This window comes from Exophiala spinifera (assembly GCF_000836115.1).
Source record: "Exophiala spinifera strain CBS 89968 unplaced genomic scaffold supercont1.1, whole genome shotgun sequence".
In the NCBI taxonomy this organism is placed as follows: Eukaryota; Fungi; Ascomycota; class Eurotiomycetes; order Chaetothyriales; family Herpotrichiellaceae; genus Exophiala; species Exophiala spinifera.
In genome coordinates this window covers 5363178-5389192 of record NW_015622513.1, presented here as the reverse complement: position 1 = coordinate 5389192, position 26015 = coordinate 5363178, and the positions used below count along the sequence as shown (strand labels likewise).

The window sequence follows — 26015 nt, the reverse complement described above, 5'->3', positions numbered from 1 at the left end:
CGAAGGCCGAGTTGGAGTCGTTCGAAGGCAACTGTGCGGAGCGCAAAATTTGTGTCTGGCGGCCACATTCAGGTCCAACTGACTGGCGCAATACTTGACGGGCACTTCTTCTGCCAGCAGCATTCATCGTGTGAAGCTGGACTACGCTGGATATTTTCTTCTTGCAGGTGGGATGTTGCTCGAGGTTCAGATTAGTTCGCGACCAGAGAGATGGCGGGTTCTGTGCCAGGAGAGATTCTGGGCAGGATTCCCCCCTTTTTACTGACGAATATTGCACTGGAGTTCACATACTTGTGGGATCAACGTGTGCATTCGTTTCTATAGAAGAATGACCAACTTTGGAACAGGGACGTTTTTGTCCAGGATAATCAAGTCGACTGTCTGACTCTTGAGAAGGACTGTGAGCCGGCACTGACCAGCCTAGTTCTCCTAGTTCCAACTACTTCTCTCCCTCCTTCACGACAGCCCGGCATCAATCCTTGACCCTATCGACCAAGTGACATTCAAGCGATAGGGATGTCTCGAGCAGCGGCATGCCTCGGCATCAGATCCAAAGCCTTCCAACCCTGACAGCTAGAGTTTCTCACTCCATGACATTCTCCCTTCACTGCACTCTTTCCTCACCCCCAGATCCGGGCTGCGACTTCTCAAGTTTCGTTTCGTGTTCTTCCGTCGACTTGGACTCTGAAGAATGCCTCACTTGCTGATGTGAGCCTGCTTGAAACAGACTCGATTTCTTCTCTCTTCCTGCGGGGCCGGTGACTTGTGGCCGCTTGGGCTGTAGTGACGAAATCATTCAGTAGTATTGTCGCCGGATCGAGAACCAATGGTGCTGTTATTATTGGCACTTTTCTCAATGGACTCGGGCTTGTAATGAAAGGAACTGAAGGGCGAGAACAAAAGAACAAAAAGTTCCGAGGTGGAACAATATATCGCCACGATCCGATCACGTGGGCAGTATTGTCCACGGGAGGATTTGCTCGACTCAGAAAGCCTCGTGATACTCGAGGTATTGCAGACTTTGTCTCTCTTCGTATGACATAGCGATAATCGAAGTGTCGACAAGCCGTCTCAGTTGCTTACGATCATTGTGACCCCCAGTCTAAACATGCGAAACTCAAGCCCCACCCAACTTTTCTGTCGAAAGTTCACCGAGCTCAGCTCCATGCATCCGAACTCGGTAAAGGCATGTAAAGTCCGATCCATAGTTCGAGACTACGCGTACCACAAACCGCTGGGCTGAGTAGATATTCGAATGGTCATTCACATCAAGTCTGAATGCTTGAACGTGAGGTGCCTCCTTGGAAGCGTCATACTCCATCTGCCCAATCATGCCCCAAGTTGGGCCAATCGGGCTGTCTCCCTGCATAGATCTAATGCCCAGTGCCATCCATTCGCGGCTGTCAAGATGCTCAAAGTCGGCCCAGATCTCGATATGTTTGGGAGTAGCTCCGGGGGAGCGCGACCCAGCAACGGGATAATTCTCCAACACGACCTCTTTCGGATAAATCAGTCGAGCAGTTCGAACCCCTAGTCTCATTGTATCCTGATCTGTTGAGGATGGCGATGAGCACCAGCAGTCGCCCACATCTTGCCATGCAGAAAGAGCAGCCTCGGCCTGCTGTGTTTGATAGTATGCAGATCCCAAAAGACGCCAAAAGACCCTGTGGCCGATTGATAGCGGCGTGAGTAGAGTCGGAGAAGTGAGTCGAGGCTCTACCAGTGCTCCAAGCTTTGGGGAGAAGTAATTGACCTTTGCGATTACCGGTGATGCGACGTCTCCCGAGGATGTTGTCCGCTCCAAGTTTAGCCCGGCAATGCGATTTGACAAGTCGAACTGTTGTTGTCGTAACTTTTCCATATCTTCCTTTGTTTTGGCAAACTGAGTGTCAATCTTATCGTTCAGCCGTAACTCAAGAGAGCGTATCTGGCTGTTAAGGTTGCTCAGGGTGGCCGACAACTTGGACAGATCCGCGTTGTTACCGCCGGTGACATTGAACAGCGCATCAGGACTCCGAACGCAGCTACCGCAATATTTCTGCAAAGCCAATCCCACTGGAGATGTTGTGTAAGGGTCACACACAAAATGATTATAACTGTAGCAGAAAAGAAGACTCGTCGCAGCCATCATCAGCATAACGAAAAGTAGATGAATAAAAATCGGGATGATTGATGAGTGTGGAAGGTCCTTGACCACTCTGCCACTCTCCTGCAACAGCTGCTGTGTCCAGTCGAGGAATGATGAAGACAACTGAGAAGCCTTCTCTCCAGACTGTTGGGCATAATGTTTTGATGCGGCCCACGTCTTGCGGAGAAATGGTTGTTCAACCTGCCGGACTGTTATGTTGGGTCTTCGAAGGCCGCGCTCATAGTTGTAACTGTGCTCAAATATGCCACTTGGGAAGCTAGAGGGATCGGTATCTTTGTGGGAAGCTACATCCTCCGCAGTGCTGCGCGAAACATCCTCTTCGGGTATCTCGTCGAGTTGACTGCTTTCGAGTGAACTAGCCCAAGCGGCTACTCGTTGGGTCTTGCTCTTCTCCACGTCGTCAATTCCCGCAGACGGGTCTTGAGAGTTTTCTCGGGACGCCCTGCGGTGAGCTCTCTCACCGCGAGACGTTCTTTGTAGGTTTGCATGAGCTTCGTCGGCATGATCCCGGAGGTGTTGGTCGGCTTGTTCAACGCCAGCGTCAAGCGTCGCAGCAATTTCTCTCAGGTTCATCCTACCTCTTGGGATCAGCTGAGTCGGTAACATAGGCGTCTTGCTCGAGCCATAAGCGTACGACTGCTGGATCTTCACCTCGGGCAATCTTGGCAGGTCGGCACCGGCCCCCTCGGCCAAGTTTGACTGTCGAGAGGCACCTCGAGTTGTCCGCTGAGGAGCAGCATTCTCCGGAGACACGACACTGTTTGCTCGAGTTGACCGCCTTGTGGGCGACGCGCCCCGGACAGGCGTTGCGCTTGGCCCCCGGGCTGTAGATCGCCGTGGCGGCATATCTGGCTAGATGGTATCGGAAGCCTCTGGTGGAACGTCAATCGGAGAAACCGCGTACATACGGCGGGTTCATGTCATGCGTTTGGGCTCCTCAGATGCAGATACACCGCAGCGAAGGTCCTACGTCCAAGCGAACTGTGAGATCCTCGACGGTGGACGAGGTAATGGTGAAAGGTGAAGGTGAGATCTGCTACCGGAGTAGCCTAGCCATTCGCGATTAGACTTGGCGATATGATATTGAATATTTGTTGTGTGACTTCGCACCAAGTTTCGATACAACAGTAAAGCAAGTCGCGACCTGATACAGCAGAGTGATTCGATACTCATACGTGATTCAAGCAGAGTTTTGCGCGTGCAAATAATCGAGCGTTTGGACAGCAGATGACGTTCCAAGCCGCAATAGTGAACCAGGACTCGTGTCAGTTGAAGGCGCCGTCATTAAGAAATGAAATCGAGGTTGTTTTGCTACCATGATGATTCATTGTTAATGGGACGCGTCGACGCATTGTTTGAGGTGGCCGAGTCCGGCTACAAACATTCCAGTCACTCGGTCACGTGATGGCGACAGGGTGTGATTCTAGCGTCGGGTTCGGTACTACTTATTCCCGACTCCACATTGGCTTACATGCTCTTACGTATATATAGCGGCAGGTCACTCCCTCACTTATAGTTAGTCAAGCAATTTCTTCACGCCGCCACAACCACAGATAGTAGCAACGCACGCTTGCGGAGACAGCCGTATCTCTCCGCAAGGGCAGCTAACGGGCTGGATAGCATCGTTTATAGTTATCTCGATCTGTCTGTGTCTCTGCGCCTCTATATATCGTCGATGACGGCCCTTAACGATATATAATAACAGCGAGGTTAATAACGACCTTGAGAATAGTGTCATTATATAAGGGATTTTTTGAACGAGAATTCGGCTAAGTAAATATATAACTACTTATATCTAGCTATCTTTAGCTATTAAAAAAAGACAGAAAGAATATAAATGAGAAGTGAGTTTTAAACATCACTATCACTTTTTAACCACCCTCTTAGAAACTTTTCTTGTTTTCTTTAAATTTATATATAATTAGTTATAATGATATAAAAAAATACGTAATTTTAAGGCTAGAAGAAATTATATTATTAAAAAGAAATTAAGAAAAAGAGAGAGAAGAAGAATAGAAAAGAGGTCTTTAATATTCTTCTTTAATTACTATTCTTTACGCTTTATTTTTTTCTCTTTAGAAAGATCTTAAGAATATAGCTTTCTTTTTATCGCCTAACTTTATCTTAAAGGGTAGTGAGTTAGGACAATAAAATATTATGAATATAAATATTTATAGATTCTTTTAGTATCTAGTCACTTTAACTTAAGCTAACTTTTACACTATTAAATAGCTTAATAAGATATTATAGAATTATATTTATATTAGTGAGTAATATTAAAGTGATATAACTTATTACTCTATAATATAAAGATTAAAGATTAAAAAGCCTTATCTTTATAATAATAATTATAGTAATAATTAACTTAATAACTATATATATAATATTATAAATTAAATTAACTTCTATAATTAATAAGAATAATAAATTAATAAATCTAAAAAAGTTAAAATAATATCTAACTATTTAACTAAAAGAATATATTATATATATATTCTAATTTATAGATTAATATAGACTATTTTAGACTATCTTTAATAATTATATAAAATCTTTTAAGATAATAATAAATAATTTCGACTACAAGATAAATAATATATCTATATTTAATAAAAATATTTTATTATAAACTATATATAAGACTTTATATATTTTATAGTATATATTAAATCGTAAAAGTTAGAATCTAAAATTAAGAAATATTTTTAAACTAAATTAAATAAAATAATTTAGATAGATATAGCTAAATATTCTAAATAAGATAATCTCGACTTATTTAACTATATTAAGTGTATAAACTATTAGTAATAAGTTAAAATCGCTAAAAAATAAGTTAAATAATATATAGATCACTATATAATAGATTATATTATATTAATAATAATAATAATAATAATAAAGTTTTATTATAGTCTAATTTAGCTCTCTTTTAAGACTATATAGACTTTAGTAATTTTCAAGAAAAAACCTAAATCTTATCAAGATTCAAGAAAACCTTTAACTCCCTTCTAAGTCGTCTGTGTTTTATAGATACCTTTCTTACTACTCTTTCTGTCGCTTTATAATTATCTTTTCCTTTAATTTATAGAAGGTCTTATTTTATTACTTAGTATAGTCTCTTAAAGATATATACTCTAATATCTCTTTCTCTTCTATCTTCCTCGCAAATTATAGATATCCCAGCACCCCTTGTGCGAGCAGTCAGCGAGCTATATACTTCGCGGCCTTAGGCCTTGAGAGTATCTTGTTAACTCTTTATATTTTGTAAGCCTAGAGAAGCTTCTCTTATTTGTACTTTTAGTAGTGTAGAAGAATATAATATATTATTTCTATATATTGACCACATAAGTATAGCGAGAGTACACCTAGAATATTGATTCTTGCTAGCTATCTATTGAGCCTAATTATCTCTATCCTAAAAAGAAATAATGTTATCGCTTTAGCTTTTAAGAGGCCTGTATAGAGTGTATATTTATCCAGCTTCTAGTTGATTATCTAGATTATTAGGGGATTAGGACCCCTTAAGGTCGCTTTAGTCTTTTCTTATCTAGTTTTTTAGTTATGGTCTATAGCTCTATAAAGAGTTACTCCCTTTAATGACAGTACTCTTAGGCGGCGATAGTGATATTGTTCACGTAAGATTCGCTAATAACTTATCTCCCTTTCGATATAGATATCTATCTTCTCTTAAGCACATTCTCTAATAAGATGTGAAAGCTTCACTTAATATTAATATCTTGTTCTGAGACTATTTTATACTCTCTTAAATACTTTCTAGATACTCTTCTTAACTAGATTATATATAGTTCGCAGTGTACTTCTTCTTACCTAGATAAGGACGACAAGATCGAGTGAGAATATATATATCTCTCTCTCTAGAGCGACTTAGAGGGTTTTTTTATACTCTCTTATTATACTTTAAAGATATCTATTTTATATCTTCATTAATAGACTAATACACAAGATTAAGAGCGATTCTTACACAATTTATATACTTTATTTCTATAAGCTATAAAGAAAGATTAACTATACTATCGCTATATAGAGAAGCTTAGTATTTTATATTAATAGTTTCTAGATTAATATAACTAGCTAAGCCAATATCTCTAATACTATAAGTCTCTTATAGACTATATACACAATATACTCTTTCTATATAAGCTTTAGGTTAAGCCACACACCAAGAATCTTAATCGCCTTTTATTTCGAGACAATTTTCTATTCTACAATCTAAATACTATTTATCTATAGATCGTTAGTGAGTTATCTACTTTTTATAAAATAAATAAACTAGTATTTCTCTAGAGCGAATTTCGCCTCATAACTCTCTATTCATTTCTTGTATTCTTAATAAACTATATTTAGTCTATAATAGTTATACTTCTCGCTTAGACCTTACACGATAATATTTATATTGTTAATAAAGCTAAAGTCTATAGTGTTATCTTATCTATTAATAAGGCTTTTAAGGAGCCTTAAGATATAGAAGAGAAATAAAATTGATGATAGAGAGAAGCCCTATAAGATACCTATTTCGATATCTATCTAGTTACTCTTATGCTCTATATATATAATTTATATATATCTCCTAGATAGAAAGCTTTAAATAAATTTAACTAGCTATTTCGGGAAGCCCTTTCTTGTGAGGATATTAAGTAGTGTGTTGTGAGATATATTGTTAAAGATTCTCGCGATATCGAGGCTTAATATTAATACTATATAGCCTAGCCACGCCTGTCACGCCCGCTCTATATAAGCTATTATAAGGCTAATAATTAAGAGTGTTAATCTATCTTAATATCTACCTATTTAGTTTTAAGGGAGAAGGTTATATTTCTTGGTGACGTTTATTATGCGATTAGTTAGCGCTTTCTCTGTGAGCTTCGCTAAAGTATTCTTAAGGGCTATTAGTCTATACACGCCTAAGAGAGAGTAGTCTTTCTTCTCTTTCTTCTTTAAGGCTAGAGTTATAAACTTCTTTATCTCTCTAGAGAGCTCCCCTTATACGAGAGCCTTACTTATCGCGTGCGCTAAGCGGTCATTAATTATGAGTAAGAGTTACTTTAGTACTTTATTTAGTATTTTATTAAGCCTTAAGGCTTTTTAATTTAGGAGCTTAACTATTAAGCTATAAACTTTATTCATTATCACCTTCTACTGAATATTTAGCGCGTTTATTATATACTCCTTACACTCTCTTTATCTGCTTATTAAAAGAGAGAAGAACTTCGCTCTAAGGATTTCATCTTTCTAGGTATCTATATAGACTAGATTATCTTCTAATATATAGTGTAGTGATAACAAATAAGGGTCCTTATGCGTGATATATATAGCTCTTTTGCTCTATCTAGTCATTCTCTAGATATTGCTCTTGTCCTTATTCTATATAAGGCTCTTAATATATTAGCGCTAGTTAGCTCTTATGTTTCTCCTTAATTCTTGTTTCAGTCTATCTATAAGGTGATATAATTTTTATAGTGTCTCCTGGTTTTCTATTATAGTGTATCTACGCCTTGTATATCTTAAGCTTATTAGTAGTTTAAATACTATTAGTAACTAGTTAGGCCTCGCTCTCTATAATGGCCTAATCAAGGGGTAATACCTTCTTAGGCTCTTTATAATTGTTTATTATAGACCTTTTAGAGTGTCTTCTAGTGATATAACTTTAATGTCTTTTTACAGGCTATATATATCTAGTTTATTGAGTGCGAATCACTTACTCTCTATCTATAATATTATTAGGTCGATATTTAGAAGGAGACAAATTAGAATATAGTCTTTTGTTAAGACTCACTATAATATTATCTTGTAGTATACTATTCTTATGCTAATCACTTGCTTCGCGAATGCGAGATCGATAACTGATTTTCTAGTTCCTCGTTACTAGGTAATATCTCCTTATTCTGTAAGTAGCTATAGTCCCTTAATCCCTATAGCTTAAAGTAGATGGTCTATATACTGATCGCAGACGATTTCTCTTTCTTCTCATTTAGGGTGATAAGTATTAAAGTCGTCTAGAAATATTACTTAGCCCTAAGCTTGATCTATAGCCTATTAAATTATTAACTATATAGAGAGCCTTATCTTGTTGCCTAGAGAGTTATAGATATTAATAATTAAGATATTTCTGTCTTAAAGGCTTAGTTCTAGTCTCGCTATATTCAGTCTATATTATCTACAGTTTCAGTGTATTATGCTTATATCTCTCCTAATCATGAAGCACACCTTTATCTTTAGTGTTGCCTTATACACTAGCTAGTAGGGCTTTAGGTAGTATATCGATTTTATATACTTATTTCAGCCTAGTGTTACGAATCGACCTGCGAGCAGGCCGCATACAAAGCTGTGACGACAGCCAGGACAAGAGAGGAAGCTATGCCGGGAAATCACGTGTGAAGAACCACGGCACGGATCACGTGATACGCTCAGCCGGCTCAGCCCTGGGGACGCTGAGCACCGCTGAGCACCACTCGGGGATGCTCAGACATGCTCAGTGTGCTTGGCCTAAGCACCACTGAGCGGGACTGAGCAGTGACGGATATATATACACGGTCGTTCCATAGCTTTACCACGTAGTCAACTTCGTTCACGATCATACCCATACGTTTTGGACTATGATCACTTCGCTCTAGTACTCGCTCAAGTACTCCGTTCTCAGCGACCTCGCCTCCTATACTTCCCACTTATCAAGGAACGATACGTGTAGTGACACCCCGGGTGGAGCGAAACGTAACACTTTGACTACCACTTGATTGGAAGTATTCGACACGATGTCTAGCTCCAAAGCTCCTATCCGCTCACCATCCCCTACTGGGTCGGTTCGGTCCGCCGCGCCGGGCGCACCCACACCAGGACCCACCTCCACTGTCACCTCCAGCTATGGCAACTATGGCAATCACGGCAAGGACGATACCAAGGTTGACGTGTTCTATGGATCTCGTGAAAAGTTGAGACTATTCATCACCTAACTCATCGCGACTTTCAAATTGAACCGCACCAGGTATGTCACCCATGAAGACAAGGTCTTATTCGCGGGACTTCACATGAGGGGATCAGCCTTCCATTGGTTTGAACCTATCATGATGGACCACATGACGTCCCCCGAAGGACAAAAGGACCCGGAAACCATTGCCATTTTCTCCAACTTCGCGACATTCATGGAACGACTCAAGCAAATGTTTAGAACTCCAGGGGAGGAACAGGCCGCGGCCCAACGAATCTACCAACTCAAGCAGAAGGGGTCAGCTGCGCAGTACTATGCCCTGTTCAAGAGGCTTCAGGCCAAACTGGATTGGGACGACAACGTACTTACCGCTGCCTTCTACACTGGCTTAAAGGACAACATCAAAAAGGAGTTGAGACCGGAGAGGCCTGACACGTATCAGGGGTTAGTCAACAAAGCCATCGAAATTGATAACTGGCTATACGAGTTAGGATTGGAGAAGAAAGGATACCATGGAAAGATGGGTGGCGCGTACTATAAGGGCAAGCGCACCAACTACCAGTCTTATGGTGATCCGATGGACCTTGACGTTATTGAACGAGGCCGGTCCTCACGACCGAAAGACAAGTTCCAACGCAAGGGGCTATCCAACAAGGAGCGAGAACGACGCAAGAAAGAAAACCTGTGCTACAACTGTGGAAATCCGGGACATAGGGCTAACGAGTGCGGTACGAAGCCCGTAGGACTGCATATGATTGAAGCCGGTATTGAAGAAGAAAAGGCCGACACTCCAATTGAGAAAGAACTCGAGCGCCTGAGACTTGAGAGCAAAGAACAGATCCGGGGATTGAGGAGCCTAGAACCCAAAAGACAACAAATGATAAAGGCATACCTGGATGGCCTCAAGAAAGACAACTCAGAGCAGGCTAGCCGCGCCGAGAGAGCACAGAAGAGGAATTCCGAAGGAACCCAGACGGAGGGAGCGACTCCGGTACCACTGTTAATGGTCAACGGTGAAGAGGTTACCGACACCGCAGGAACCTATCCTGGCCGAGGTCGGTAGGATGAAATAGCCACGGCACGAAAGACCGACGAAGAGCGGCCAAAACACGCGAACTTATCATGGACAGCCTGCCACGACGACAACTACCCCATCCACTACTCTGACAAGCAGGGTGCAGGATGGTTCCCTCACGGAAAGAAGCGCAAGAATCGTCGAAGCAAAAAATCCAAGAGAAAGGAAGTCGACTGAGAAGAGCCTGAAACAGTGGCCATGGTGGAAGCGAGATCATCATCATACGAAATAATTAGCATCGGATACGGGTTTGCACGAATCAGGACCCGTCATTGGGAACATAGCACCAACGGGGCCGTGTTTAGCCCACACACTAATGTCGAGCAAGACTGGATATCACTGAGGTTGGAAAGGTGCTTCTAGTAATACAGTTTTAAAGAACCCTATATCCACCTGGCAGGAGAAGAACGATACCAATTCCCGTTCAAACTGCTACGGGAATGGACCCCGAGCCAGATGAACTGGGAAGTCGCAAGCACCTACGACCTTATAAGCAGAGCGAAAACGCTGGTGATGGTACGAACACATTATTGGACCAGAAGAGGGGACAGGACCTTCTTGAGCCTATATCGGGGAAAATAGCTAACAGAGTATGTCCTCATCATGCGTATCTGTCAAGAACCCAACTGCATCGGGGGGTCCCGTCTATATACACACGATACGTGGGGAATGCCCATAATCCATCATTTTCCATTCGACAACAACTCCGATAAGGAAAACAACGAACCCAGCGACCAAGAAGAAGACGAAACGTTCGTTTGGGTGGAGTCCGACACCCAGAGAACGGCTACACCAACAACAGGGACACGACACGAAGAAAAATACAGAATAATTGCTAATCATAGCAGTGTGGCAGTACTCACGACGAAGTACTGGAAGAATATACCATGCACCCAAATATGCAGGAGGGGTTGCGCCACGGAACACAAAAGATTCGATCCTAAAGGAAGTCCGAGGAACAAGGAAGACCTAGTACCCGTGACAAAATGTGAAGGAATGTGTAAAGGACCCACTCACACACACGACGTACTAGGGGAGGACCGTTACGATTTCACATTCGGCGAAGAACCGGACTCGGGCGACTCTAAGCCCGAGTGTGACACCGTGTTGTTCCACGGGTACTGTCACGCGGTTATCGAGACGCTGAACTGGATCTACTACGAGGAAGGAGTACCCGGGACGCGTATGGTCAACAACGGGCTCAAGCTGAACTATGCTCAGGAGCAGGAGGAAAGGAGGTCGGTACCTATATGGCGATGCTTCAGGTGCCCAGGCCTAGCTCCTCATACACATCAGACTGATACCGGAGAACCCTACTTCTTCCCATTCAAAGAACGTGACGATCTAACCCCAAAAGAGATCGACCAAGACGTGGCGGGACACTACATCGAAGGAGAAAGGACGAGGGACGTTATGGTCATAAGAACATATCATTGGGTCCAGATAGCAGAAGGGGTCCGGAGGTACAGCCCCTACACTAACCCAAATGCCCACTGGGTTTCTATAACCTTATGCTTGTGTCACGACGAGCGGTGTCCGCACGAGAGAGAACACACACACGATGTGATTAGAAGCGAAACACACTACCTACTATATGAGTCGGAAGATCTCATGGTAATCGGTACCCCTGAAAAATCCGATGAGGATAACTCGTTCAAGTTTGTTGTTATCAAGACAACTAAAACACACCTCTAGTTCTCAACCCCGTTTTGGAGGCCAGTAAAATATGAGCGGATAAACTGCCTGAACGGAGCATCACATTACCACCCGGAGTTCGACCCCAAAACAAGCGAAAAGGATAAAGTCCTCGTGTTAGCCAAAAAATGGTGTACTGACATAACGTGCACCCATACACCCAGAATACACACACATCTCACAACGGAGGATGTGATCGAACCACCGATCGAGGTACTCCTATATATTTTCGGAAGCAGGGATACGACCATAAACGACGTGCCAAAAAACTAGGCGGAGAACCTATCATGAGGCGGAAGGTCCCACGCAACAAAAAAAAGCCTCGGAAACGCTACATCAACATGATACAGACTCAGTGTTCAACGCCATTAGTCTTCAGCGCCAGACTAGCTGATGAGCCTGTCTAAGTGATGATTAATAGTGGAGTAAGCCGAGACTACGTGTCACTAAAAACAGCAGCAAGACTGAACAAGCAACGGAAAAAGAATCCATACCCGGTCTTTATGGTAGACGGGACGCCAGGTGAGTACGATGGCGGATGGATACGACAGGAGATTCGCGACGCCTATCTAGAGATTGGGGAGCACAGAGAGCAGGTCGAGCTTGATGTGATGCCGATCAAGTATGATATCATCCTAGGGATGAAGTGGCTAAAAGAACACTCGCCAGTGATAGACTGGAAAGAAGGAACCTTGTCCTTCCCAAATTGCAGTCACGGGAAGACAAAGAGGAAGAAACGATCAACTTCCGTTATACCCCTACAGAGGGCGATATAGGTACAACCCAGGAGAAGGGCCTTAAACGAAATACGAGAGGAAAGCCTACCTGAGGAATATAAGGACTTCGCAGATATCTTCAAAGAAAGAGAAGGCATGGCCGCGCTACCAGAGCATAAGCCATGAGACCATGAAATAACGCTCGAAGAAGGGAAAGTGCCGAAGCACAACGGTTAGCTTCGACCCTTATCCCCAAAGAAAGAAAGCTTCCTCAAGGAGTACGTGGAGACTCACTTGAAGAAAGGCTTTATTTGACCATCCAAGTCATCCATAGCACACGGTGTGCTGTTCGCCCCAAAAAAGGATGGATCTCTTCGACTATGCATTGATTTCCGACCACTCAATGCGATCACCAGGAAGAACCGGTACCCACTACCCTTGATCAAGGAGCTGCAGGACAGACTCCTTGGTGCAAAATACTTCACCGCGCTCGATATACAAGACGTCTATTACCGAGTACGAATGAAGGAAGACCATGAATAGATGACGGCTTTCAAAACCAGCTTTGGGTTGTACGAGTATTGTGTCATGCCGTTTAGATTGACCAACGCCCCGACATCTTTCCAGGAACTAATCAACGACACGCTACGAGAATATCTCGACGACTTCGCAGTCGCATACTTGGACGATGTACTCATATTCTCGAAGACGTACGAGGAACATGTGCGGCATATTCGAAAGGTTCTGAGAAAACTTCAGGAAAAGGACCTACCGTTGAAACTTAGCAAGTGTGAGTTCCACAAGAAACGGATTCGATTCCTAGGCCACATCATATCCGATCAGGGTATCGAAGTGAATCCCGATAAAATAGCGCCAATCAAGGACTGGCCAGAACCCAAGAATGTCACGGAAGTACAGTCTTTCGTTGGACTACTCAACTACTACCGAAGATTCATTGAGGGATTTTCGAGGATCGCAGCGCCTCTGACGAACCTTACCAAGAAGGACGTCCCGTTCAAGTTCGGACCAGAATGCAGGAAGGCATTCGAACACCTCAAAGAAACCATCACGACGGCGCCAGTACTTGCGATATTTGACCCTGAGCTGGAATGCCAGGTAGAGACAGATGCATCGGACAAAGCGATCAGAGCCCGCCTCACGCAAAAAGGGCCAGATGATAAGACCCGGACGATCGCGTACTTTTCAAAGAGAATGACAGAGCCGGAGTTGAATTACGACATCCACGACAAGGAACTACTCGCTATCGTGACATGTCTCAAGGAATGAAGAGTATATCTTGAAGGCGCTAAGTATCAAGTTCAGATCTACACTGACCACAAGAACCTATTGTACTGGACAACCACAAAAGAACTCAACCGCAGACAGGTTCGGTGGGCCGAAACGTTGGCACCATACGACTTCAAGATACATCACGTTCGAGGAAAAGAAAATGCTGTGGCAGACGCGCTCAGCAGACGGCCAGATTACATGGAAAACATCAAACCAGAGCCCATGGCAGTACTCAAGGAAAAAGATGGCGCCTTGACCTACGCAACACCTGAGATAGAGGTGCTGGCTCTTATCGACATTGAGCTGACAGAAGAGCAGAAAGAAGAAATCATCAAGGGACGACACGATGATAAGTCAGCAGGACATCCAGGTATCGAGAAAACGCTCGAGTTAGTCACGAGGGACTTTACCTGGAAAGGGGTCAAGAAAGACGTAACAAAATATGTCAAGAACTGCGACACATGCCACAAAGCGAAGCATGCAAGGCATAAACCCTACGGGTTACTCCAGAAACCGGCAATACCAAGAGAAGCATAGCATACTATTGCATTGGATTTCATCACAAAGCTACCAAAATCCAGAGAACCCCTCACGGGTGTGGAATTTGACAGCATACTTGTGGTAAATGATATCCTGACCAAATACGCGGAATTCATCCCATACAAGGAGTCATCAACAGCGGAAGACTTGGCGTACGCATTATACAAGGACGTCTTCAGCCGACATGGGATGCCGGAAGAAATACGCTCGGACCGGGACAAGCTGTTCACATCACAGTTTTGGCAATCGCTAATGGACCTCACGGGAGTCCACCAAAAACTGTCAACAGCCTTCCACCCACAGAGCGACGGGCAAACAGAAAGAACAAATCAAACGCTGGAATAGTATTTACGGTGCTATGTCAATTTCCAGCAGAACGACTGGGTACAGCTACTACCCATAGCGCAATTTGCATTCAACAACAAAGCAGCAGCAACAGGAATATCACCATTCTACGCAAACCACGGGTTTCACCCAAGGATGGATAAGGATGCCAGGGGCATCAAACCAATTACAGAAAAGGCAGCAATCTCGGTTGAGAAATTACGATCACTACACGAACTTTTGAAGAAAGAACTTGAGAAGATATCACAAAAAACAGTTGAAAACTCGAACAGGCGAAAACTTGAACAGGCGAAGATCTGAGGGACCAGACTTCAGAGAAGGGGAGGCAGTGTACCTTCTCAGGAAAAACATCAAAACACAACGACTATCTGACAAACTAGATCACACTAAGATTGGACCTTACAAGATCAAAAGGAAACTTGGACCAGTGAACTTTGAATTGGAACTACCTGGAGGGATGAACATTTATCCAGTTTTCCATAAATCGCTTCTTGAAAAAGCACCACCGAACGCCAAACCAGGACCGGTGCTAATACATGAGGAAACCCAACAACCGATGTACGATGTAGAGGGGATCCTCGACCATCAAAAAACCAATGGAAAACTATGATACCTGGTCAAATGGTTAGGATATGGACACGAAGAAAACACATGGGAACCATCGGAATATCTCTCAGGGGACATGGTTAAGGAGTATTTGAGGAAGAAACGGAGGAGGAAACTCACCAAACATTTGACGCAACTATGAGGGGCGGTCAATCGGGATGGGGCCTTCGAAGTTTAGAAGGGCCCCCGGTGACAACTCAAATATCTCCTCGAGTTGTTTGTCATCCATGCCAATAAAAACGGTGGCTGACGCTTTTTCGGGAGGATCCACGTGATCCAAAGCATCCAGCGATTCGGCCTCCCGCACCAGCATCTGCTTCTGCTTTTCCAACAACAGGTCGGCCTCACGCTGAAGACGCTCGCGTTCAGAGTGGGCCTTATTGACGGCGGCAATCAGTTGGGCCAGCTCTGCGCCCTTTTGGCGGGCCGCCTCGACGAGGCGATTTCGTTAAGCAGTCAGGGAGTTAAACTCTTCATCCGAAAAAGTGCCGTCGCAATACTTCACGCCCTTCTTCGTGCAGGATGAACACTTACTGCAGCCATCAAGAACGAAACAGACGGAGTTCGAGTTTTGGCAAGGTGTGCAGCGACCCATACCGGACAATTCGCGACCAAAGGACTCGATACGATCGATCAGTTTCTGACGACGGAGGGTTAAGGGGCGCGCGGGCTTAGCAACACGGAACTGAGGCATAGTAAGCCATGAGAAAGGAAGAAGAGAAGGGCACGAGGAGGGGGAGGCACTCACTTATATACGTTGAGGACAACGAATGAATCTAGGAAGGGGAAAGTGTTACGAATCAGCCTGCGAGCAGGCCGCATACAAAGCTGTGACGACAGCCAGGACAAGAGAGGAAGCTATGCCGGGAAATCACGTGTGAAGAACCACGGCACGGATCACGTGATACGCTCAGCCGGCTCAGCCCTGGGGACGCTAAGCACCGCTGAGCACCACTCGGGGATGCTCAGACATGCTCAGTGTGCTTGGCCTGAGCACCACTGAGCGGGACTGAGCAGTGACGGATATATATACACGGTCGTTCCATAGCTTTACCACGTAGTCAACTTCGTTCACGATCATACCCATACGTTTTGGACTATGATCACTTCGCTCTAGTACTCGCTCAAGTACTCCGTTCTCAGCGACCTCGCCTCCTATACTTCCCACTTATCAAGGAACGATACGTGCAGTGACACCCCGGGTGGAGCGAAACGTAACACCTAGTTCCTGAATTGCTAGGATAAATAATTAAGTGAAGTTATTAAATAGCGCGCGTATAGTATACGCGTTTAAGTTACCGCAGTTATATTAAATAATCTTTAGTCTATTTATTTTGAGAGCTAAATTCTGAAATCTCTTCTAGTATCTAGCTCTTAGTGAAGTTAATACGACTTTATTACAAGTTATATACTATTACTTTTATTGTCGTGAGCCTGTTGACTCTTCTCAAAATTATTAACTTTAAGGAGACTTCTTGAGAGTGTTTATTAGACATTATTATCTATCTCTAAGTATCTATTACTATCTAGTTAAGTATAACTTATATATTAAGTATATACACTCTCGCTATAAGATATTTATAGGTCACTTTATTATGATATTATTGATAGATAGTGTATTCTTATTTATATTATGTAGTGTGGGCTTTATTATAGGCCGCGCATAATATCTTGATCTCTTTATACTCGCTTATTTAATGGTCTTTAGTGTATCTACTATATCTTGTTTACTTTATATATACTGTTTCTATATAACCTTATTACTAATAATTAAAGCATTACTTTTCCTAAAGTAATCTATCGAAATAGTTTATCTTGTAGAGCTAAGCCCTAATTATTAGGCTATCTTAAATAGTACTTCTCCTTATATTTTCTATATAGAAGCCTATAATAAGGGTATTATATATTTTTCTTATATCTCTTATATATTAAACTTAATACTATAAGTAGAGCTATTTAATTCGGGAGATCTAGATTCTTAGGGCTATATTTCTCGATCTTTTATAGATCTAGCTTACAAGATATATATTATCTATATACTTTCTGTATATAAGTTTTATACTAAGCGAGAGTTTATTAATTAAGACTAAATAATCTCTTTTATGAATCTATAGTTTCTATATATTTAGTAGAGCTTATACTCTATTCTTAGTAGCCTTATTCGAAACAACTATATCTATATTGTCGCTATATAGTATGTGGATTATAACTATAGCGCTAATAGTCTTCTTAACTTTATTTAGCACTTCTTTATTTGGCTTGTCTTTCGCTGTCGGTATCGAGATATATATAATATATCTATTTAGTTTCGTGTTAAGGCTATTGCTTAACACTTACATTTTAGCCGCGATCTAGATGCCTCTCATTATAACTATTGCCTATGTTGTCTTTTCTGGTCTAGGGCTAGCTGTAAGCTTTACTAGAGATTTCTTAATGGCCTTAAGATATCTTTTAACCTTATTCTTGAATACTTGTCATGGGCTAATAGCCTGCGAGACTCTCTTGACTATTTAATGAAGGGCGTTAAGCCACTTAAACTATATTCTCTTCTCTTTAAGACCTTCTATAATCGCCTTTAGGTCTTCTTTGATTATACTATTGCTCTTTTCCAGTGGTATTGCTATGCCACCTTGTCGGGCGAGTATCACGCGTTTCGCAGCGTGTTTTGACGCGTCGAGGCCTTTCTCAGACGTGTTTTTCTCTTCAGCATCATTATAAGCGCTTCGGGTGCCTTTTGCAGGCTCTTTGTCTACATTATTAATATTAGATAGAGTTGCTTAAGTTATGACTATCGCTAGACTATTACAGTCTATTCAGTTAGCTTTGCTTGCTATTCCTAGAGAATAGACTTCTTTATATTTAGTATTATTATATTATATTATTAGTATTTACTAGTACGCCCTTTCGAGGAGCCCCTAAATAAGAAATCACTTATAAATCTAAGTAATCCTTAATAAAATCTATAAAAGAATATCTCTTTTAGAGAGACTAGTATAAAGAAAATAAAGCTTATTTTAAATATAGATTAATAAACTATATTCTTTATAACTATTTATTATTAGCTATAACTAAACATAATATTCTATTTACACGCGAGAAAAAGTATAGAGCCTAATAAAACCGCCCTAGTTAAGAAATAAAGGTGTTTTGTTCTATCTAGAAACCTAAGACCTTATTAGATAATAACGAAAAGTTAAGAGCCATTATGAAAACCTTTAATCCTTTAAAGAATTCTATAGAAACTCTTATTAGTGCTAAAAACTCCTTCAATATAAATAAATTTAAATAATTATATCGAGTAGAATAGCTCTTTACTATAAAGACTCGCCTAGATAATAACGCTTATTAATTACAAGGCATTATAATCTCTTTTTATTATTTTATATTAATTAAAATCCTTATTAATTTAAGAGTAACTAAGCAATACATTTTAATAAGAATAGCTTATAAGCTATAGATACTAATTAAATTAGACTATATTCTCTACTAAGTCTAGATAGTCAATAAGATCTATAAAATAAGTGCGAGATATACTAATATAACTATCTATATTAATAACTATATTGTTAATATTCACGCTTATATTCTTAATATATCAAAATATAATATTATTCTTGGATTCGATTAATTATATATCGCTAATCTCGAAATCGATTAGCAGAAAATGTTTATTAGTGTTAAAGACAGAATAGAGATTCTTTATATATTAACACTAATCAATATAACTAAATTTAAGAAAATATAGTTTAATATAAGTCATTTTAGTCTACTTAAACTTTATCTAGCTTTATAAGCTATTTCGAAGATTACTAGTAAGATCTTTTTAAGATATCTATAAATAATCTTTAATTATGAGAATCTCCTAATTATAAGGACTTCTACTATATTAACTAACCTTATATATCCTTATAAACCATTATAGGCTCTTCTGAAACACTTTCAGGATATTTTTCGAGAGAAACTATTAGTAACCCTTTCTTTGGCTAGAGAAGATAATCATTAAATCAATATAGATAATATTAAGCTAATAAATATTAATATATACCCTTTATCTCCAATATATATCGCTAAGTAAAGTCGATAAATTGCGTAAATACTTTAATAAGGCATTATATAAAAGTTTATATCTCTATAGGGCTTCTTAGTTCTGTTTATTAAGAAACCTAAGAATAAATAGCGAATATATATTAATTACTAAGCCTTAAACACGATTATAATCAAAAACAAGTACTCTTTACTCTGAATTTAAGAATATCTTAATCTAATTAAATATATAAAATATCTATCTAAGTTAGATCTTACATAGAGATACTATTAAATCTAAGTTCACTCTAATAGTCGCGAAAAGACAGCGTTCAATATATATAAAGATAAGTTTAAATATTATGCTATGCTCTTTAGTCTTTATAACACCCTTACAATATTTTAGAGATTAATAAATTATATCTTATAAAAATATTTTATAAAGTTCGTTATTATCTATCTTAATAATATCTTAGTATACTTAAATACACTAAAAGACTATTTATATTATTTTATAACTATTCTTAAGGCCTTACAAGATAACTCACTTTTTATAAAGCCTTTAAAGTATTAATTTCTATAGATAAGACTTAAGTTCTATAAATATATTATTAAGAATAAAATAATTCGTTTTATTATATCTAAAATTAATATCTTAAAAAATTGGTCTATATTTATTAATATCCATAAACTATAATAGTTTCTAGAATTAACTATATACTATCAATAATATATATATAGATTTATAAATATCTATATATCATTATTTACTCTTCTATAAGAAACCAATATAAAGAAGAAAAAACATAAATATTGATTAATTTCCTGAAATCTAGCTATAAAAAACGTTTTCTAAACACTAAAATAAGTACTTATAAATAAACTAGTACTATTATAACTAAATATAGTAAAACTATTTATTATTAAAACTAATACTAGCGAATAAGCTATTAAGTGTATATTTCTTTAAAAAGATAACGACCTAAAACAACTAAATTCGGTCGCTTATAATGATTATAAACTAACACTCACTAAGATTAATTACTTAGTATATAAAAAAGAGTTACTTATTATTAAGTATATTTTAGAGATATAGTATATATATATTAAAAATAAATATTTAATTATTATTTACATTAATTATAAAAGCTTAAAATACCTAAAAACAATATAAAACCTTATGAAATAATTTGCGCGCTAAATTATAGATTTCTTAGAATATAATCTTAATATTTAATATTATAAAAATATATTAATAATTATACTTAATATTATTAGTTAATATCTTAATCTTATAAATAAAGACTCTCGTAATATTATAACCTAATTTAATGCCTTATAAAGCTTTAAGAAGAATATATAGATAAACGCTATAATTAGCTTACTCTAAAATAGATAATAATCTCTTAAATATATTTAATTAAAAGTATATAAGAATCGATTTTTATTTACAGTGAAAGATAATATACTTTACTAAATAGAAGACAATATTAAGAGTCCTTATATTTTAATACTCTTCTATATAGACTTTTTTAAATAAATATATAATAAGTATAGATATCTTAAATATCCTAAAATTCTAGGAGTGATTTAAGGATAAGGATAGTAATTCTCACTTTAATAAAATATATATATATTTATATATAGTTATTCTTAATATTAGATCGCTTAGTGAAGTTATCTAAAACAAAAGCGAGAATAACCTTAAACATTTAATTAGGAATCTCTATAAATCTTTAATTAGTAAGCAATTAATCTTATCGATATCCTTCTAAAAATATCTATAAACAATTATTAGATTATTATCACTATTGAGTATCTAACTAAATAGCCTATTACTCTAGCTATACTAAATATTAAAGTAGAGATAATTATAAAGTTTCTTTATAACTATATTATAATGATTTATAAAGTATCGCGAGAGATTCTATCTAATAATGGATTAAACTTAACAAGAGATATTATAACACACTATATCTCTCTTCTTAAAGCAAAATATTAAGTTATAACTCTTTATCACCCAAGAATAAATAAGAAGATTAAAAACTTTAATAATCTTTTAGAACTAACACTAATATATCTCCTTATAAACTAATTCATTATTCTGTAGAATTAATATCTATCTTAAGCGCTTTTTATAATAAGAATTAAAGTCTATATAATAACTAAAAAGTCGCTATACTCACTCTTATTTAGTTATAACCCTTAATTACTAATTAATCTTAATAACCCATAATCTCTAGACTTAATAGTTAACTAAAAAGAGACATTATAAAGAATCATAAATCTTTAATATATATATATATAAGCGAATCGACACTTAATTAATCGCGTGATTATATCTTAAAAGGTCTATCGAGAATTAGTTAAAGAGACCTTCTTACTAGTTAAATAATAAGTCCTAGTGAGAGCTAAGAAACATAATAAATTCGAAGAACGCTAGTATAGATTATACTAGATTATAAAGACTATACTTTTAAAAATCTATTTACTAGTAAACCTAAAGAGAAACTAACTAAAAACGCTAATTAATAAATAGCGACTAATTTCTGCAAGACTATAAAGATTAGTCGAAACACTCTAGAACTCTTCGAAAATATAAGGAAGACTTCGAAAAGTCGAGATTCTTATTAACGCTTCTAGCTTTAATATAACTACTATATTTAAAAAAGAATAAGATAATACTCTAACTTATAATGAGTTAGCCACTTTTTTAGCTTTCTCTACTAAATAAATAGAGATATATTTAGAATAAATAGAGAAGAGAGAGATTAATAAAGAGAATTAAGACTTATTATATATAGATACTATTAATATTAGCTAAGATAAAGAAGAAATCTTAGAAGTATAGAAAATAATAATCACTATAATAACTATTATAAAGACTAAAATAAAACCTAATAACACTTCTTTATTACTTATAAATAATTATAAACTAAAATTATCTCTTAAACTAGATATTATAAAAGATATTATAAAAACTATATTATATTTAAGCGCTTAATATAAAGACCTAGTAATAAGTTTAGCTTAATATTAAAGAGATATATCTTATTATAACTTGCGCTAGAGATCTCTTAAGAAAAATATAAAGTAAATATAAAAAGATAGAAAAGATAAAAATTATAGTCACTATAATAAAGAAGTTATAAGAAGTTATACAAGAAAATAAGTTACTAAATATTTATATATTTTAAGTTACTACTATTTATATATAAAATATATTCTTTAATCTTAAGAGATTAAAGATTAACTTTTGTCGATAATAAAAATAGCTTATAATCATAAGAAATTATTATTACTATCTTAATATTAATTATTATAATTAATTATTTATACTATAACTAAAGATAAAGTGAATATATTACTCTCTTTATCATTACTAATTACTATTAATTATATATTAAATTAACTTAAAAAATAAAGAAAAAACTAAATTTACTTATTATCTCGCTTTCTCTTTATTTCTTTATTTTTATAGACTTTTCTATATTAAAGTTAATTATAAATAATTATATATAGAAACAGTACTACTTACTTAGTATAAGTTTAAACTAAAGTGATTAAATTTAAGCTTATTTTATTAGTAAATAATTATAATAAGTTATAAAGAATAGTACTTATAATTATTTAAAGAGTAATTAGTAGCACACTAAAATTAATAATAATTTACATATACTATATAAAATATTATAATCTATTTTAAATCAAAATAAAAGAAAGTACTTATCACTATAAAGTTTAATTAAGAGAGAACAATAATTAAGAAAAGAATCTTAAATATTTAAGCATTAAATATAGCCTAATATAATTAATTATAAGAAGTTTTAAATAAAAACAAGAGAATACTTATAGAGATTATTTATATTATCGACTTATTATAAAATAAAGGTCTCTATATAGTTAATTCTATCTATTATAACTCTTAATAAATCAATATATAAATTAGCAAAAGAAAATAGAAACACTTATAATTAATATAAACTTCATTAAAAAATAGCTTAGTTCGAAATATAATAATCTAAAACTTCTTAAAGATTATCTTAATTCACTCGATTCTTCTAGATAATATTAAAATATTAAATATAAATTAATTCTTTTGAATTATTATAATAAGTTATTACTAATTATTATTAATAATATATAAGAGAAAGAAAATCTTATAACTAATAATTTAGAAATAATTAAAATAGTCTATAATAAATAAAGTTAGCTAGTTTCTTTTAGTAATAATAAAATAGTAGAAAGCACTTTTTATAATGATTAATTTAGATAAGAATTATAAGAATTAAAATAAAAAGAATAGAGAAGAGTGTCACTAAATTAAGTCACTAAGTTATAATATTAAAAAAGAGACTAAAGATACTCTTAATAAAGATCGAATACCTCAAGGCTTCTCGCGACCACCTAAAAAAAGAAGAAACAATAAGAAATAAAGAAAAAGGCACCTTTAGCGTCATAACATAAAACATCAAGATTGTCGCTTAAAAGTTAATTAATTTTGCGTTAAATTCGCGATCTTAATTGTGTTTATTCTTTTGTGTCTACATTAAGACATAACTAAAACCTTATTTACATATTACAGTGTTATCAGCGAGCAGGATTAAAGAGGCATAATAAGAATCTTAAATCTCGCCTAAGAACTTACTTAAATAGGCTCTTAAGACAATTATAATATATATATATATTAGATATAAATCATTCTTAATTATAACGAGCTATCACGCCTTAGAATATAAAAGAACAGCACTCACCAAGTTAATTGATTATTAAGAGAAAGGAAAAGAGAAGAACAGGAACGCGAGATGAGTAGAAGTAAGGACCTGGCGAGGCAGAAGCGCCAAGCCGTGCCAAGACCCAGGCAGCGACTCGCAGGTGCTCATAACTAGATAGAGGAGGATGTGATTCTAGCGTCGGGTTCGGTACTACTTATTCTTGACTGCCACATTGGCTTACATGCTCTTATGTATATATAGCGGCAGGTCACTCCCTCACTTATAGTTAGTCAAGCAATTTCTTCACGCCGCCACAACCACAAGGGTGACAGGAGGCGGCGCAAAGTCCAACTAGATCTTTGCATTTTTATCTCAGCAATTCAGTATGAGGTAAAGTACAGATTCTGCTCTATCAACTCTATTGGTCATGTCCTTCGTTGTTCGTCAACGCTGACCCTCGATGTCCTTGCTGAGTCTGTGATCAATCGGGGGCTCATCGTCAAAGATCTCCTCCTCAGACAGCACTCTGGTCATACTGCTTGCTCTGTGCCGAGGAACGTAAGCGTTGTCACCACCTTCTCCTTCGTAAGATTTGTCCTCTGCCACATAATCCCCAGGACCTTTGCTCCCATCAGGCACATGGAAGCGTCGGTCAACTCGAAGTATGAGGTAGAGGAAGATGACAATGATCTCAACCGTAAAGTTGAAAAAATAGAAGCACCATTTGGCATCATACCATGCTGGATCATCTCGTGGCCGCGGATTCTTGTAGGTTGTCGCTGAGCGAAAGGATGCCCCGAGACAGAGCAGCATAGAGCTTGCAAGCAGGATCGCGACCTTGGTCCTCCATCGTCCCGTACCGAATTTCTCCAGTCTAGTTTTTCGGGGGACAATCAGGCCGCATACTACCATCGGAATTGGCAGGAATGATATGAACAGCAAGTATGTCGAGGCCGTGATTTGGAGGTCGCGGTCGATGCGATGGATATTCGGGCTGAGGGTATAAAAGGACTGTACGATTGCTGATATGACCATTGCCAACATTACTCCAATCAGCACGTAAAGGACAATGAAGACATTGGATAATGTCTTGTGCCAGCCAAAGTGTGGGTGAGCTGCTCGAAGGATTCTCTGTGCAAAGATGACGTTGACAAGGAAAAGGACCAGAACACCGGCGTAGGCAAAAATGCTGGCGGCGATTGCGATTTGGACATCTGTCGGATAGCAGGCCCAGACAATGCGCTACATTTTCGTTAGCTATGACGATGAGAAGGTCGACACCAAAGAACATACCATGATCATAGTGATATTTCGTGCCATACAAAAGCCGAACATGAGACCAGACATGAGGAACTTGTGTCCCCGCCTGCGATTAATCTGTAAAATTGCCATATGGCTGGCTGCGCCACATATGAATAGGAACAGGAAGACGCTGCATATTGGGACATCAACTCCAACCGTGGGCACACCACCTACTCCAGCAGTCTTTGCTGGGTAGGGAGGCCCCGGGATCCGTTGGGACGACATTGTGTACCTCTTTGTAAGGGTAGACGTTGATGCCACAAACTGATCTTTGTGTTCGCGAAGAAGTCGGTTCTGATTTGAAGTGATCAGGCGATCGTGAAAGAAAGATGGCCGGTCTTTTATCTTCCCTCATACTGTAAAGAAACCCCTCGGACGCGGAATTATACTGGGGGAGTATCTCCGAGTCGCCATGATGCGCTCCGCCGATAGGCTTGAACCCGATGCACACCATCAAAGTCGCCGTACGAAATCGTTGCAACAGTACTCATCATGCCATATTGTAGAGTGCGAGTCGGAACTCGTTGGATATAGAGCCGCGAGGAGAAGTGGCCAATCAGGCGAGACAAAGGCTGTCGTTGTATCGGCTTCTTTGAACCTCGCGCTCCGTTGTCGC

The 26015-nt window shown here is 38.1% G+C and overlaps 4 protein-coding genes across 4 annotated transcripts; 1 reads left to right on the top strand and 3 right to left on the bottom strand.

Annotated features, from left to right (window-relative positions):
- Positions 1 to 1117: 1117 nt before the first annotated feature.
- Positions 1118 to 2995, bottom strand: PV08_01970 (uncharacterized protein; the record flags this gene model as incomplete). Its single annotated transcript, XM_016376330.1, has 1 exon — positions 1118 to 2995. The coding sequence occupies one exon, from the start codon at positions 2993 to 2995 to the stop codon at positions 1118 to 1120; it is 1878 nt and encodes a 625-aa protein (XP_016241606.1).
- Positions 2996 to 8919: 5924 nt separating this feature from the next.
- Positions 8920 to 10155, top strand: PV08_01969 (uncharacterized protein; the record flags this gene model as incomplete). Its single annotated transcript, XM_016376329.1, has 2 exons — positions 8920 to 9095; positions 9150 to 10155. The coding sequence occupies 2 exons, from the start codon at positions 8920 to 8922 to the stop codon at positions 10153 to 10155; spliced, it is 1182 nt and encodes a 393-aa protein (XP_016241605.1).
- A 5340-nt stretch (positions 10156 to 15495) lies between these two features.
- Positions 15496 to 15902, bottom strand: PV08_01968 (uncharacterized protein; the record flags this gene model as incomplete). Its single annotated transcript, XM_016376328.1, has 2 exons — positions 15496 to 15789; positions 15894 to 15902. 2 exons carry the CDS (start codon positions 15900 to 15902, stop codon positions 15496 to 15498), a joined length of 303 nt encoding a protein of 100 aa, XP_016241604.1.
- Positions 15903 to 24541: 8639 nt separating this feature from the next.
- PV08_01967 (uncharacterized protein) lies at positions 24542 to 25624 on the bottom strand (the record flags this gene model as incomplete). The annotated part of the gene is made up of 2 exons (XM_016376327.1): positions 24542 to 25339; positions 25391 to 25624. The coding sequence occupies 2 exons, from the start codon at positions 25622 to 25624 to the stop codon at positions 24542 to 24544; spliced, it is 1032 nt and encodes a 343-aa protein (XP_016241603.1).
- Positions 25625 to 26015: the final 391 nt, after the last annotated feature.